This window comes from Aulonocara stuartgranti (genome assembly GCF_965226115.1).
Source record: "Aulonocara stuartgranti genome assembly, chromosome: 17".
In the NCBI taxonomy this organism is placed as follows: domain Eukaryota; kingdom Metazoa; phylum Chordata; class Actinopteri; order Cichliformes; family Cichlidae; genus Aulonocara; species Aulonocara stuartgranti.
In genome coordinates, this window is record NC_138953.1 from 24,694,464 (window position 1) to 24,711,295 (window position 16,832).

Genomic DNA, 16,832 nt, shown 5'->3' on the forward strand with positions numbered 1-16,832 from the left:
TTCCTTTATAGAGATAGTTTTTATCATTTTCCTTAAGAAATCAATAACTATTCCTTTATTTTCATTTGTCTTTTAACTGAATGGACTTCATGCTTTAGGATTTTAGTGAAATTCTCATGATGTTTTAAACATTTATGCAAAACTTCAACAAATCTCAAACTTTTTCTTGCAGCTACAGATGAATTACAGTGAAAAGGTTAGATTTGTGTATTAATAAACTTACTGCTACTGTTCGCGGCGTGAAAAATGTAGAGCAGATTGTTGAAAATTGTGGTTACACATGGGAAGGCGGCTTAATGACGTGAAATGTTCTCCGATCTCGGCGCACGAGGAGGGAAAAAAAAAGACCACTTAAGAGTCATTTATCACTTAAGACAACAGGCTCCTTGAAAAACACATGAAAAACAAATAAGCACGATAATCTCCTAGATGCAAATGAGGCAGGCTTTTGCCTGAGGATAACAACATCATCCTCCAGCTACTGAACCCTAGAGCTGTGCATTGGCATGAATAAGTAGTAAGAGCCTGAACTGGAGCCTATAATTAGTTGTTGAAACACCACTTGATCTGATAATCTGGATTCATCTCTGGGTCCCATATGCACAAAGTCTTTATAATGCTTTAGGATTTCTCATGAGCGAGCAGCTCTGAAAAAAGCAAAATTAAAAGAAAAAAAAAAGTTCAAACTTTATGATTTTTCACAGTAGCACAAACTGAACAAGCTTAGCTCTCTTAATCTTTTATCCAATTTAGGGGAATGAGGATCTGACTGTCCATGGCAGCTGACATGAATATAGAGAGAAAACAGCGCAAACAGCGTGAGAGGGAGAAAAGCAGCAGAATAAATAGATGGCAGAGACATGAGTGAAATGGTAACAGGCTTCTAATGGAGTGGGTGTCCATTATTACTCCCCTGCTGAGAAGAGCTGGAGTGCCGGGATGAGAAAAACAGCGAGGGAGGGCTGTGCGCAGGAAATAAATACTGCTTCCAACGTATCTCATAAAGAGGATACACAGCCTCCGTATATCTCAAACAGCAGTATATGTCCCTTTGAATATTCTTATGAATGAAATCAGAGCTTCACTAACAGAACTAACACAACAAAGCTTCAAGTTGCTACAAGTAACTTGGAAGGAATGGCCATTTTGATCCCTTTAGATTTTCTGTGGAAGTTCCTTTTTCTCCCTTTTCTTCCCCCAACTCAGCTTCAGTACAGACTCCTCTGTTATTAAGTTCACAGGTCCAAAGAAGGTCAAAGATAAAAGCTTAGTAATGGCATAGACAGTGTAGAATGAATATAAGTGAGATGTCAGATTCCAGAGTTCAAAATCCATCTCTAGCTGACTTTTCGATCTTTACAGCTCACTCATAATAACCTTCTAAAATGGGTCTTATATATATGGACTATATACACTGTGCTCACCTACCCGAGCCAAAAGCCACTTTCTTCCAAAGCTGATCATCGTTCTTATATTGCAGGAAACAGAAAGTCTTGGTAGAATAAGTGTTATAAGCACAAACAAAAACCTATTGTTTTTGTCAGAGAAAGATTGACGATGCTATTTCATATAATGACAGCTCCATTTGATCACTGTGACATTAACTACTGTTTTATGCCTAGAGTTCTTCTTATGTAGCACAACCTGCTTTATGGCTCATACTATTCTAATTACATCCATAATTTACAACGTGAACACCATGTTGCATTTACTAAGACCTGAAACTGACAACTCAGACGACATATTCATTGAGAAAGAGTTCACTAAAGTCATAAACCAAGTGAGAAGTAGAGTCATTTTAAGATAGACTTCTGTGTAACTGGACATCCTTTTGCAACCAGGGGAGTTGCCCCCTGCTGGCCATGAAAAAAAGCACTGTGCAGTGCAAATGTCTTGAGCCACCCCTAATTTTTTCATGAATAAAATGGAAAGTGTGTGCAGCATCTGCAAACATGCATGGAAGCACAGAATGTAAGACAAAAACAGAGCTTAGTTTTCATCTCCTAAAAGTCAGTTTTTAGTATGACCACCTTGTAATGTCTGTAAGTACTCTTCAGGCTATAGTTCTCTCGGCTTCTTGAAGGACATTTCAAAGCTATTTTTTGCTGTGTTTTGTCCCAGAGCTTCCACCATGAATTACAGAGACTCACTCCACAAGACCTGCTGCCACTGATTTTCAATCCACTATTTGTGCATACCGCAAATGTTCCTTCCTATTTTCTTTTCTCAAGAATAGCTTCTTGACTGGTGTATCGTTCAGATCCTGTGTTAGATGTTGTCTGGATTTCTTAAGAATATGACTTACAGAGACTGGTCATCTGCTGTATGGAGTTTTTGAACCTGTCACTTCTTCTTTTGTCCTCCACTTGTCCAGTTTTCTCAAATGTTTTTAAGGACACTTGGCACATTAGTGCCGAGATATGCCAAGTTCAAAGCTAATGCCTCTAAAGTCATTCCACACAGCAGGGATGAGGTAATCTTAAATAAGACATTTATATCCTGTAACCTCATGTAATATTGTATGTAGCAATTTAATGTAATACGTTGTAAGCGGGTTGTAAGCAGTTAAACATGCTAATACTTGCAACTTATGATAAAACAGACCAAAACACTCCATGATCCATTTCTCACACTTCAAGTGAAGACAATGGTTTTTAATTCTTTGTATATTTAATGTTAAATATACAAAGAATATATCCCTAGACTTTCACTATATACAGTGGGGCAAAAAAGTATTTAGTCAGCCACCGATTGTGCAAGTTCCCCCACTTAAAATGATGACAGAGGTCAGTAGTTTGCACCAGAGGTACACTTCAACTGTGAGAGACAGAATGTGAAAAAAAAATCCATGAATTCACATGGTAGGATTTGTAAAGAATTTATTCGTAAATTAGGGTGGAAAATAAGTATTTGGTCACCTCAAACAAGGAAAATCTCTGGCTCTCACAGACCTGTAACGTCTTCTGTAAGAAGCTTTTCTGTCCCCCACTCGTTACCTGTATGAATGGCACCTGTTTGAACTCATCATCTGTATAAAAGACACCTGTCCACAGCCTCAAACAGTCAGACTCCAAACTCCGCCATGGCCAAGACCAAAGAGCTTTCGAAGGACACCAGGAAAAGTATTGTAGACCTGCACCAGACTGGGAAGAGTGAATCTACAATAGGCAAGCAGCTTGGTGTGAAAAAATCAACTGTGGGAGCAATCATCAGAAAATGGAAGACATACAAGACCACTGATAATCTCCCTCGATCTGGGGCTCCACGCAAGATCTCATCCCGTGGGGTCAAAATGATCATGAGAACGGTGAGCAAAGATCCCAGAACCACACGGGGGGACCTGGTGAATGACCTGCAGAGAGCTGGGACCAAAGTAACAAAGGTCACCATCAGTAACACACTACAACGGCAGGGAATCAAATCCCGCAGTGCCAGACGTGTTCCGCTGCTGAAGCCAGTGCATGTCCAGGCCCGTCTGAAGTTTGCCAGAGAGCACATGGATGATACAGCAGAGGATTGGGAGAATGTCATGTGGTCAGATGAAACCAAAGTAGAACTTTTTGGTATAAACTCAACTGGTCGTGTTTGGAGGAAGAAGAATACTGAGTTGCATCCCAAGAACACCATACCTACTGTGAAGCATGGGGGTGGAAACATCATGCTATGGGGCTGTTTTTCTGCCAAGGGGACAGGACGACTGATCCGTGTTAAGGACAGAATGAATGGGGCCATGTATCGTGAGATTTTGAGCCAAAACCTCCTTCCATCAGTGAGAACTTTGAAGATGAAACGAGGCTGGGTCTTCCAACATGACAATGATCCAAAACACACCGCCCGGGCAACAAAGGAGTGGCTCCGTAAGAAGCATTTGAAAGTCCTGGAGTGGCCTAGCCAGTCTCCAGACCTCAACCCCATAGAAAATCTGTGGCGGGAGTTGAAAGTCCGTGTTGCTCGGCGACAGCCCCAAAACATCACTGCTCTCGAGAAGATCTGCATGGAGGAATGGGCCAAAATACCAGCTACTGTGTGTGCAAACCTGGTAAAGACCTATAGTAAACGTTTGACCTCTGTTATTGCCAACAAAGTTTATGTTACAAAGTATTGAGTTGTATTTTTGTTATTGACCAAATACTTATTTTCCACCCTGATTTACAAATAAATTCTTTACAAATCCTACCATGTGGATTCATGGATTTTTTTTTCACATTCTGTCTCTCACAGTTGAAGTGTACCTCTGGTGCAAATTACTGACCTCTGTCATCATTTTAGGTGGGGGAACTTGCACAATCGGTGGCTGACTAAATACTTTTTTGCCCCACTGTACGGGAGGGGATTAGCGAACAGTCAATAATACTATCTAATATTGCATACAGCTGTGTATATTAAAATAATGGTACTACAGTGGCTGCGTGTAACTCTTATATTGGTAACTGTGGCTGAAAAGACACCACACCACAGCTGAATGGGATTATGCAAGATAACCCTTTCTCAAAAAAGAAAACACCTGTGGTGCCTCTGCAATCTAGGTGCACTTATCTCTCCAGCCAGCAGATGAGTTTGGCATTATTGAGTTTTGGGACGCTCGCTGTACCTTCTATCAAGCCCATTTTACCACCTCCTCCTGGACGGATGTAATCTCTCCCATTTTATGGATGAATGACAGTGCTTGTGATGCAAGAGCGGTTACTCACATGTGTGTACAGCACAGCGGCTCGTCTTTGCTACCCTTAGGGGTTACTCATTGGAGTCCTGGATCTTGGCCACAGTTTTATGAGGCGATGCGCTATCAGCCGTCCGTACATTTCCCACAGGAGGCAAGATGCAGGTTTATGCATAGGCAGGGAGCTCTGAGTCACATCAGCTTTAGAGTTAAGTAGAGCTACTAAAGAGGTCTTATTTTAAAAGTGGTTACTTACACATAGGATTTCAAGCTGTGAATAATTACCATCTGTGACTCATTTTGAATATTCTAGTCATCAAACCTGAAGCTACAGTGCAGAGATATAAAACGCACAATTCGCTCGGACGTTTCCTTTATCTTTGGGTTTGGCTGCTAAGGGTTCTGGCAGAGTTGTGCCAAATGAACACCAATACAAGCAGGGTTAAATATAGCCTGGCTGTCATCTTAGCTTTCCTCCCATCATTTTGGATTTTCCATGGTGGGTGCACCCAGGGGTGACTGTCGGTTTAGTTTTACACACTCAGCTCAGCGGTGAATCACACACGTTTCACGCATACACAAGTGTTTACAGTGAAACTGCTCTCTGGGGCGCAGGCCCACGTAAAACCACCTCCATGAAATCTGATGGAAGTCTTTTTACGATGTTATTTTGTATTCTACTCTCTACGGAGGCTCAAAAGTGCCAAAAAAATATATAATAACTGTAATTGAATGCATTAGAATTACAATAAAAAGGTAGGCTTTAATTATAGCATAAAATGTAACAAATGATGAACCTGCTGTTTCATTTGTTGACCTTTGGATTTATTATTTTTATTTATTTACTTCACATTTCATTTTCTATTTAATTCTGTTTATTAATTTACTTATTTTTAGTTTTAGATTTATGGTGCTGTGGAAAAACTGCAGTAGACATTTATTGTGTAGGACCAGTCTCCATCAAAGACCCACGCTACTTCTATAATGTTAAAGTGTAAGCTTTGGTGAAGCCAATCCATAACTGTTCTAGTTCTTGTATAATTTGGCATGCCTTGGCCTTTTCTCCCTGCTTCCCTTCCTTAAGAATGGCTTCTTGACAGCCACCCCTTCCACTGAGACCGTTTCTGATGAGGCTTCAGTGAACAGTAGATGGATCAACTGAAGGGATCCTGTGTCAGGTCATTGCTGTTTCTTAAGGAGATGATTTTCAGGTACTGCTCATCTGGTGTAGACAGTTATTTTGGATTGCCATTTCTTCTGTTGTCCTCTACTTTCCCATTTTCTTTAAGGACAAACTGCAGATATGCCAAGTTTTCATCTTTTTATGGTTGAAAGATTCATAGGTCAATTTTAAGTGACTGAAAATGGTCAGGTACACACACTGGACTGACAATGAGCAAAAAAGCAGCCAGCGCCCCCCAAAAAACTTCAGAAAGCCTGCAGATCTGTTGCTTAAGACTACTTTGAAAATTTACACGAAACTCTGACTTACTAGATAAAAAATATAAAGAAATGAGGTGGAAGTTCAACCCTTTTTTCCTTTTCATTATCCCAATCTTTACTTTTCCGCACAACTTTTTTTTTGTATTTTTAAATATTATTTATCCACTTAATGCAAATGAGGGGGTCGTCATTCAAAGTGTATAACTGGTCTACTTTGGGGCTGTTGTAAGACCGAAGCCGCTCAGCAGTCAGGAAATGGTTTTTTAAGTAACAAAACACAGATAAAAGTGAATTAGATATTAGACCTGCATTTATATTAAGCCTTTTTAATGCCTTTAATGCCATATCACTGTCCGATTTACTTCTTACTTTTCCTTTTTTTATTTTGGAAATGGCAAAATTCATAATGTAAAAGCTTGGAAATACACTGTAACTTTTCTAGTTATTATTTCTTACATCTATAGACGCAAAACATAATAAATTCTGCCTTCTCTAATCCCTTTCAAATTGCCTTCTTCTCTCAGGCCTCGTACATCATCCTAATGATCCCTCATGCCCACTACCTTGCTGAGATGACGGGAACCTTAGTCTGACCAGCCAGAGGAGCAAAACAAATAAACCTCTCCAACCCGAGAGGCTTGATAGTGCGCTGGAGCACCAGGTTGGGGCAGTGCGGCTTCATTACCGCTGACATGGTGCCTGTGTGCTTTGATAACCTCCCCCACTGCTGGCCATTACCTGGTTATATGCCACCTCACAGCCGCCTGGGATGTCTTTGAAGATACAAAGAGAGAGGACGAAACATTTTAACTGCCACTACTTCTATAAGCCCGCCGGTACTTATACTGAGTTGCTTCCAAACACTTAGCCTTTGTGTTCCCCACCTCCGAGTCTGACTCACCTTTCATTTCCCTTGGAGACACTACAGTAACGTGAAAAGCTGTATTTTAAGATTTAAACAGAGTAATTTTCACAAAATAAAATGATATGTGCAGGAGGTCAAAAGAGATGTTGGTGATTCAGTTAGAAGCTTTCAAAACTTTAAAATGCATCACAAGTTTCAGAGTTTTTTAAATCCTGACTGCCTGCAACTAAACGTAACGGATCTATTGTAACTATACATTGTGGGGTTGGCTAAAGTGGAAAGAGGAGTAACCTGTCTGTGACGAGGATTATTTTGAGACGACAGCTAAAGAACATGGTGCCTCGCTGCATGTTAAGCAGGAGCAATTCTGAGAGGCGCCAGAAGTCAAGTGTACTTTTAAAACTATTACTTCAAAAGTTTGTTTTCCTAAGAAATGCAGCACGGTGGTAGATTTGGGGCATGCTTCATGAGGAGCAAATCAAAAGAATTATTTCTGATTATACATTGGTTAATGATAATTCCCACATCTTCCTCTGTGAGCCATAATTAGGCATGGTAAACAGGATGACAATAGAAAAGAAGGCTGATCCCAGGCCATCAATTACTTGTCCTCCTCCTTAAGTTCTGGCTGAGCCACTCTGTGGATGGAGGCTAATTATTGTTATTAGAGACCTGCTTATTATTTCATCCATCTGCTGCACATTTAAGTCCATTCTGGGAGCAGAAAAGTAGACACTACTAACAAAAAACAAAGCCCAAACTGCAATTTAGAGTATATTCTGGTTGTATGTAATTACAAACATGCACTGTGCCATTACAGTATGCTAATAATTCACCCTGAAACCCACAGATGAGTGCACACAGATGAAACATGCTCCAATTAAACATGACATATGGTATATGGTGTCAAACTGTCTGGCTTTCCTGGCATTTCCCTTCACTGTAAGAGGAAACCTGGCCTTCAAATTGGAAAGATTTCACACCATTCTAATACTGGCTGGTCCGTGTGGCTGATGGCTCAAAATGCTGACAATCCCACGATGCAAATGGGCACAGGTGAGTGCTAATGCCAATATCAGAAAATTGCAGCGGGGGTGTTTTGTTTTTTGTTTTTTACCAGCCAAATGGCTCCTCGCACTGGTCTGACAGATGAAAGGGAGCTCGGAGCCATTAATGTGCACACTCTTACTGTACCGCAGGATGTTTGGGGTTATATGGATAGACTGGATAGACAAACAGAAAGCAAGTGGACCCGGGTGTTGGTGATGGCTGCTGAAAGAGTCGGAGCAGCTATTTAAAAATGTAAAAAGAAGCCACTGAAGAAAGTCAGAGGAAAAGCAGGAGGGAAAGATTCAGCTTATTGTGTGATTTCTTATTTTATGGTGTCTGTATGACGACTGATATGATCAAAAAAATAGATAGCACCAGGTCCAGAATAATGAAACTGTGTTTGTTTACTGCATCGGGGAATGGATCCATGAAAACCTTCCGTCATTATTAAAATGCTCCTTATATTGGTGGATATTAGTTAAGTTGTCATGTATGTCATAAAAACACTAGGTTGCATAACACAAATGGGTCTGATAATGTCAGACTGCACTATATCAGTTATAAATAGCTTAAATTATAGTCTGATGACTGTAGATGGTGAAGCTGGTGATGCTGTGGGAATGTGCTGAATTCTGATGAAGCCTATCTTTGCTCAACAAAGCTCTAAATGGGACTTTGATATTGTTCTATCTACATCAACCATCAATCTTTTTAAATTATTCATGCTTTTACTGAGCTTTGATCATATTACAGAAGAGTACAGAACACACTGCATTTCATAGTTTCTCTGTTTCGAGCATGTTTTCCTCACAAATGTCAACTTTTATCTGTAACTGATCGCACAGTGAAAAAAGCCATCTCAGGTTGGAAGTACAGTCAGGTACACAAGTATTTGGACACCATTCTTTTTCTGTTCACTGCCAAAGTTGATATTAAATCAAATAATTGTGATGTGATTGTGGTGCAGACTTTAGGCTTTAATTCAAGGGGGTCAATAAAACTATAGCACTTAAACCAAATAAAACCATATTTATGCAGAGTCCCCTATTTCATTCAAGTCTGTAGTTCATAGAAAAAAGACCAGTAATGCCAGTGAGTGTGTGTTGAATCCCGGTTACTGTAATAATAATTAATTAACAGTAGTTTCAGATTTACGTTTAGTTGAGAAGTGTACCCTGATCATAAAATGTTACAAATAATACTTAACTGCACCCTGAAAAATAAGAACTTGCTAATAACATTTTTAAAAGGAACCCCAAAATTGCAAAGCCTCTCATTTTATTTATTCATTGTTGCACACTGGTACCCATACATCAATGAAAGTACACTGCTGCATGTGGTTTAGGCACTATCTATGTTTATCCATCACACAGTACAGGTTTTAGTCAAGACATCTTCTTTCTAAAACACTCAATCAAACCCAGTGAGAGTCATGAAGAATTATCTTTGGAATAACATGGAGTTCTGATGGTCTTAGTAAAAAGTAGCCAAAGACTAAATCAACATCCACACAGGATTCGCAGCAACCTGGCAGCCAGAAACCACACAGAGTCAATGACATTCAACGACTTCAAGTGATGACAGGCAAAATAACCACTGGTGACACAAAGTGGACGGGAGTTGAACTTTTCAAAGCTCAGAGACAAGCAATTGAAGAGTCTCCAGATAAAAGGGAAGAATATCGTCGACTGACGTAAGACTGGATAGTAAACACATTTGAGGATTACCCGAGCAACAGACAATCTGCTATGGACCAACCGTCAGCTGCAAAGTGATGTGTAACTAGCAAATTGATTCCAGTGTGGATGTTTCTAAACTTCCACCCATTATGTGAACCACAGTTATTCTGGAAGCCTAAACTTACAGAAGAACGGTGTTAAGTTCTTCTAGATCGTTCAGCAATCATTCAAACTTCCTGCCAGCTACCTTGAAAAACTGGTATTATTTTAAAGGCAAAAGATGGTCACATTTATGGCATGTTACATCAAGTTAACTGATTAATAAAACCTGTCCATGACTTTATTGTGCAGCTCTTCTCCTGCACTTTAAAGTCTTATCTTTACCATTTGCAGCATGGCATGTCTGGTTTCAGAGCTGAAATGTGAAAGCAGATGCCTCTGCTATGCAACTCTGCCCACATTGCTAAATTGCCCCCAAAGGAAATATATAGTTTTACAAAATGAGATTGTGTTGTTCCACTTCATAGTGAGAAAGACATTAAAACTTTAATATTGGTCTTTATGTCCAAAAGCACAGTGGATTTCAGTGTCATGGGACTCTATTAAAGTTCAGTCATGTTTTTTTAGCCCCTAGATGAAACATCTGTCCTCTCTGGCTGAAAGAGACACAAAACAAGTCTGTCTGTTTTTGTGCCGTTTGTTTATGTTCCAGTCAGCTGTGGGTGGAGGACTTCCATCCCTCTCATTCAGTTACCATGACATCAGATCCTCTATTCAGACTTGACTGTATTGTGATAAATGTCAACTATTGATCTTAATCCTGTAGAGTTGGAGCTATACCACAGCAGGACAATTCTTTCAAGCTGTCGAATTTTTTTCATACATACTCTTTTATTCCATGCATTCATTAAGAGGGAAGGCACTGTCTTTATGAGCGTGTTACACTCATTACTGTATTACTGTATGTGTTCTTCAATGTGTGCTAGACAACTTTTTTTTAAACTTAAACATATTTTGCGAACCTACAGTTGCAGGGTTACACTTGAATATTGGTAATATATTAATAAAAACATTCAAAACCAAAGGAGCAAGTGTGCAAATCAAGTCATGCCTTTTACTACGTAGTAAACAGAGCTGCAGCATGTCAAATACAATGTGACAGATCAAAGTGCATCTCTGAGTCATAGCGATCAATTTTACAACAATGGCAATCATTTTTCATGGCAAATGTCTGAAGAGATTGTAGCATAACTTGAAAACTGAGACCATCCATGACTCCCTCAGTTGCCTCTAACAGCATGATGAGTAACACTGACAATAGGTGAAACACTTGGACTGAATTTTGAGAGATAATCCATAAAATGTTAGAGGAACTGTTAATATTGCAGAACATTAGCATTACAAGGACATTAAATTCATGGAGCGATTGTTTAATTTGTGGCATCAAATCCAACCCTCTTCGGGCTAATCTAGAAACTAAATTGGTCATTTTCATATGAGTTTATCAGCTAATGTTAGCATTGCCAGAATAAGTCCTTCTGGACGCAAGTCTCACACACTGGATCGAATCTGGATCGTTCTTTAAAGATCCCGTCTAAATGATGGAGCCATAACTTTAATATCGGTGATCCCTGGGTCATTTAAAGCTACTACAGTAGACTCACAAGCCAAATCAAATATAAAACACTCAAAATAAGATTTTACTAAAATGTTATTCTCCTACGGCACGCTAGCACAGTTTCACAACATGATTAGCTAATCAGCTGCAGCTACTTACTCTTTAGGGGTGAGATAACAGCCATTTTTAGCATTTTTCTTTGGATTTGTCTACTGAATCATGTCAGTGCCATGTCTCTTCCTTATAAGCTATCCCTCATTACAGTTAGCTGGCTAATCATATCTTGTTTGCTAATGTTATCACTAGCAAAATCAATCTCAGTAGAAATGCTAGCTGGCTGATGTAATCCATGATACTGAGTTGTGCATAAAGTCAGACAGGACTGATTTAACCATCAGTAAATCATATAATGGCACAATGCAAAGACGTGTAATGAATATTTGATTTCTATATTTATAGCTAACGCATGGCAATAGCTATACGATTAGCTACACATGCTTCTAGCATTGATATCTTTGTGGGATCCAAGTCAGTGTCATTGCACTGTGAGTTATGTGAGCTATAGAAAGATGACAGCATCATCATGGGTGCCATTAACTGCGTTTCTTTTGTTACAATATAAGCAGTTTCTCAGGGATATTTAGAGACATTCAAAAGATCTTTTTCACAATCAGGTATCTGTCTGGGTGCTGAAAAGAGGAAGAAAAGCTTGCGATGTTGTAGGAGAGGTGAAGTGAGTGCTGCAGTTTGTGTGTCATTACAGACAAAGGCCCTGTCAGAGGAAAAACCAGTTGGCATATGTGCACACCCTTTCAATTCTCCTCACCTGACAAGCCTCCAACATCCATTTTCTTGAGGTTTTTGGCCTCAAGGATGACCACGGTCAGCTTGCCAGCAGTGGGGACATATCGCAGAGAGAAGCAGATATCACCCAGTTTTTCTTGCTGTTGGAAAAACAGAGACATTGCAGAGGTGAGAAAAACAGCTACTTGATGCAAATTTACTCCATCACATGTTCACACCATATGAGGATACATCAGAGAGAAAGTTGCTCATAAACATGTTTACTTGATTCTGCTCTCCACGAGCAGAAAGGGAAGCTTTTAACATGCAAAGCTGCAAGTAGCAGGGTGTCTGTGCTAAAAGTCTAATGGTATTAAAGGTTAATGTACAGGATGCTGACACACTGAGTCATAAAGCTGGTTATAGTAATTACAGTCTAAATCATGATGGAGAAAGATATTTGCTTTAAGTGCACAGATTGGAAGCATTGTAGACTAAATCTAGGAGGGCTGGCACAGAAGACTCTGTGATCAGTGTGAAACTGATCCATTATCAGAAATCCTAACACAGAGCAGTGTCCGTCTGCATCAGTGTAATTAGAGTTTCTGATCTGAAAAACATAAGGTGGAGAATATTAGTAGTGCTAAATCTACAAGCTGGCACAATCTACTGAAAAATTACTGCTAATGAAGCAGGGCACATTTTAAGCATTCATATTTACAGGATACAACTGTGCAGAACATATGGAGATCACAATAAAAAACCCCAAAATTAACAAAATGTGGAGATACTAGTTTTTCAGACAAATTTGCCTTAATAAGTGGAGCATTTTCCAGTGTATTGTACTCCACTGATCAAGACAAGCTGTTAACAATGTAATCATTATGTGAGCCAGCTGTCTGCTGCCCTGATAAATAATTTCAAAATACAGGAAAGAAAAATTAGGACAAAAACACTCTTCGATTACAGTGTAATTTGTCTAAACAGAGAAACTCAGCTGTCGCAGTGTTATACTTGAACTTGATTTCTTTAATGAAAGTCAAAATAGTTGGAATAAAAAAAACCAAGAAAGTGTGAAAAGAAGAGGAAGATGCATTTAAGTTACAAAGCACACAAATTAAATCGAAAATTGTTTTTTTTTGCTAGGTGGCAAACAGAAATGCAGCATGTCAAATGTAATGTTTCAGATCAAAGTGTATCTCTGAGTCACAGCTTCAGAGTCAAAGCAATCAATTGTACAACAAGCGTCCTGAAGGTTTTCAATCGTGTGATTTGATTCCTTGTTTGCAGGAAAAGCCCTGCACTGCACTTCACTGCTTCAAGCAAAGCACCATCACGACACAGGCTCATTATCTGAGACTGAAAAGAGATCGGTTCATATTCTCTCCATATCCTTTATCAACACCTGAAGCAGACACAGCCAATAACTCCCGCTTAGGTCGCACCTGTTTTACATCTGGTCATTTCGAAAAGAGGTTATAAATCAAAGGCAATCCAGATCCGAATATTGACTCTTCATCTTCCATCAACTTCCAATCAAGGTCTATTTCCTCATGTAGAATAGGAGTGCTGAAAATGGCTGCAGTGTGTTTTATATTGTAATGGACCCTCCCCTGCATTTCATTTGTCATCTGCTCCCCTGACTTGTAGCTGCTTTAAAAACCACAGACTAAATAGTCTTACTTTGATGATGGGAGTCGCATTTTAATGAACGCAAATGCATTCTCCTCTTGAGGCTAGTAAAAGAAGCAGTGACAGTTAATTATGGCTGTCAAGAGCAGTGACCGAGCTCTTTAATATTTTCTTTGAACTGTAAAAGGTCAGCCGCTGCTTCTTCAATGGAAAGGGCATTTTAGGGACTCCGATACTTCATATTTGACCTTAAAAATAAAGAGGATTGTGCTACTTGTGTATAGGTGAAGAAGAAGATTTTTACCTGAAAGCAGCTTTCTTTTCTCTCTTTTTTGAATATGCTTTCAGTGCCTTCTTTGCATTACAGATACTTAAATGAGACTTATTATATTTTCCCCTTTTTTGTCACCAATCACTTCGCTAGGTACACCTCTTCAACAGTTCATTCACAGAACTATCTAATCAGTAGGGATGCAACGATACTCGTATCGATATTGAACCGTTTGATATAGTGCTTTCGGTTCGGTACGCATATGTATTGAACAATACAAAATTTTTTAATTTATTTTATCAACTTTTCTTCTGACGATGCTGTTTGTGTTGAGAGCTCAGTGGATCTGCGTTCGACTACTCCGCCTAGGCTACACTGTCGAGCACAGATTCACTGAGCGCAGCACAAGCTAGCAAGACAGAAGCTAAGCTCATTGCAACATGACAAATTGAACCTCCCCCACCCTCATTCAGATCTGGCCTTTGGAACTATTTTGGTCTTCATGTGTGTCAAGTATGACCCTGAAGGTAAGCGCGTCATGGACAAAAGTAAAACAGTATGTCGGATGTGCCACGCAATGCTCAATTATATTGGTGGGAACTAGTGTGTTAGCGCAGTTAGCTCGTTAACGTGTTGACGCCGTCCAGCCCCACGCACGGGGCGATCCGCGGTAGCTCGTTAACGGAGATTTGCCGTGTTGTGGCGTTAACGTCATTTCAGATTAACGCTGACAGCACTAGTGGGAACACAACGAATATGACTGCACATTTACGCCGACATCATCCTCGTGCAAAGACAAGTGCAGGCAGACAAAAACAACAAGCACGCATGCTACAAACTTTACCCGAGTCATTTAGACAGCTGTTAGCACATGATTCTCCTCATGGGGACCTGATATGTTTAATATGCTGCTGAGAATATAGCCCAGAAGAAGCATATAGTATAGCTTTTATTTTGGAAAGAGACATTTCTCTGTAATAAACTCTCTTTTCCAAAGATGAGTGATTTCTCGATCAGATAGATTTATTTTTTTATTACTTTGTTGTTTAAGCAACATTAAATTTAAAAACTGTACTTTTGAGTTAAAATATATATTTATAATTTTAATAAATGACTATTTAAAAACGCATGAACATTTTTTTGTATCGAAAAAATATCGAACCGTGACCTCAAAGTATCGAACCGAACCGTGAATTTTGTGTATCGTTGCACCCCTACTAATCAGCCTTAGGCCTACATTTGGGCATGTAGATGGTACCATATAGACTAGGCTGAGTATTTCAGAAACTTCGGATCTACTGGGAACTCCAGCTTACAGAGAATGGTCAGAAAAACATCCACGAGCGGTAGTTCTCTGGGACAAAATGTAGAAGAGAATGCCTAGATTGCTTCAAACTGAAGGGAACAGTAAGTGAAATTAACTACTTCTTACAACCAAGGTATGTAGAAGAACATCTCTGAATGCACAGGACATCTAAGCTCAAAGCAGATGGGCTACAGCAGCAGAAGAAACACACCCATCAGCTACAGGAAACTCATGCTACAATGCACACAGGCTCACCAAACTCAGAGACTAACAGATTGGAAATACATCGCCTGGTCTGATGTGTCTCAATTTCTGATGCAACATTTTCATGTTTGGGTTAGAATGTGGGGTCAACGAAAACATGGATTCCTCTATCCTTATATCAGTGGGTCAGGTGTAATAGTTTCTTGTCATACTTTGGACCTTTTGGTACCAACTGAGCATTGTTTGAACACCAAAACACCGAAGCCTACACAATTATTACTGCACCACCAATCCCTTTATGGCCACAGTGCACACCAAAGTGTACATATGCTTCTTGAACATGCTGGTAAGTTCGGTGTACTCAAATGGCCTTCATAGTCACCAGATCTCAAATCTGCAGCAACTGCGTGATGCGATCAAGCCAATATGGTTCAAAATGTGTGAGGAATGTTTCGAGCACCTTGTTGAATCTGTGCCATAAAGAATAAAGTCACCCGGGGTCTGTCTTACAATGATTCATTAATCAATGTTTAACTAAGAATAAGGAATACCAAGCATCACTTCAGTGTATAAGCCTGTCAGGTAAAGCTGCGCACAAGCTCACAAAAGAAAGTAACGTGATGCCCTTCAGTTTGAAAAACACCACCAACCTATTCTGCACCGTTATAATTAACCTTTAAATCAACCTGCCGTAATGCTAAAAATAAGGTTGGCAACACATGCTATATGCCATGACATTTACCATGAAAATTGAATCTCCTGGATTGGTGGCTGGGAAGTTACACGTCTGTTAATTGAAGGGGAAGTGCGGACATATGATTAAGTGACATTTCCAGAGGAGATGGATTACATCGTCGACCGCACCGCATTTGCAGTACAAGTTTGCTGAGCAAAATAAAATAATGCTTCTGATATCACTTATGCCCTTTTCATTAAAACTGCAGCTGCTAGATGTACAAATCTGTGCCTCGGCATGAGACAGGTGTCACAAAGTGATTTCAAATTGAGTTTATTTCTCATTTTATGAGGTGTAATTGCAAATTTTGGCAGACGTCTTACCTCCTCCTTCTCAGCGCTCTGCAGATCCCGCCACTCCTCTGTTATGTGGCTGAAGTCCACCTTGTTCATGGGCACCTTGATGTCGCCAATGGCATCATGCTTGGAGAAGCGGTCAAAATCGTACACCGTCATCACCAGTGTCTTCCCGCCAAGCTCTACATACGGGACCTGAAGTAGAAAGAGGCAAAGCATTTATGGCTCACCCAGGTGAGGTTGATTATATCTATTTAACAATGTAAAAAGCCCAGAACCTGACATTATT

At 39.8% G+C, this 16,832-nt stretch overlaps 1 protein-coding gene across 12 annotated transcripts in view; it reads right to left on the reverse strand.

Annotated features, from left to right (window-relative positions):
* syt1a (synaptotagmin Ia) overlaps positions 1 to 16,832 on the reverse strand; it is a 233,323-nt gene that overhangs the window by 8,060 nt on the left and 208,431 nt on the right. For all 12 annotated transcript variants that reach the window (XM_082510479.1, XM_082510484.1, XM_082510475.1 and 9 more), the window contains 2 exons: positions 16,571 to 16,738; positions 12,142 to 12,259 (listed from right to left, as the gene is read on the reverse strand). In XM_082510479.1, coding sequence (XP_082366605.1) covers positions 12,142 to 12,259; positions 16,571 to 16,738 — 286 coding nt within the window. The remainder of the gene's footprint in view (positions 1 to 12,141; positions 12,260 to 16,570; positions 16,739 to 16,832) is intronic.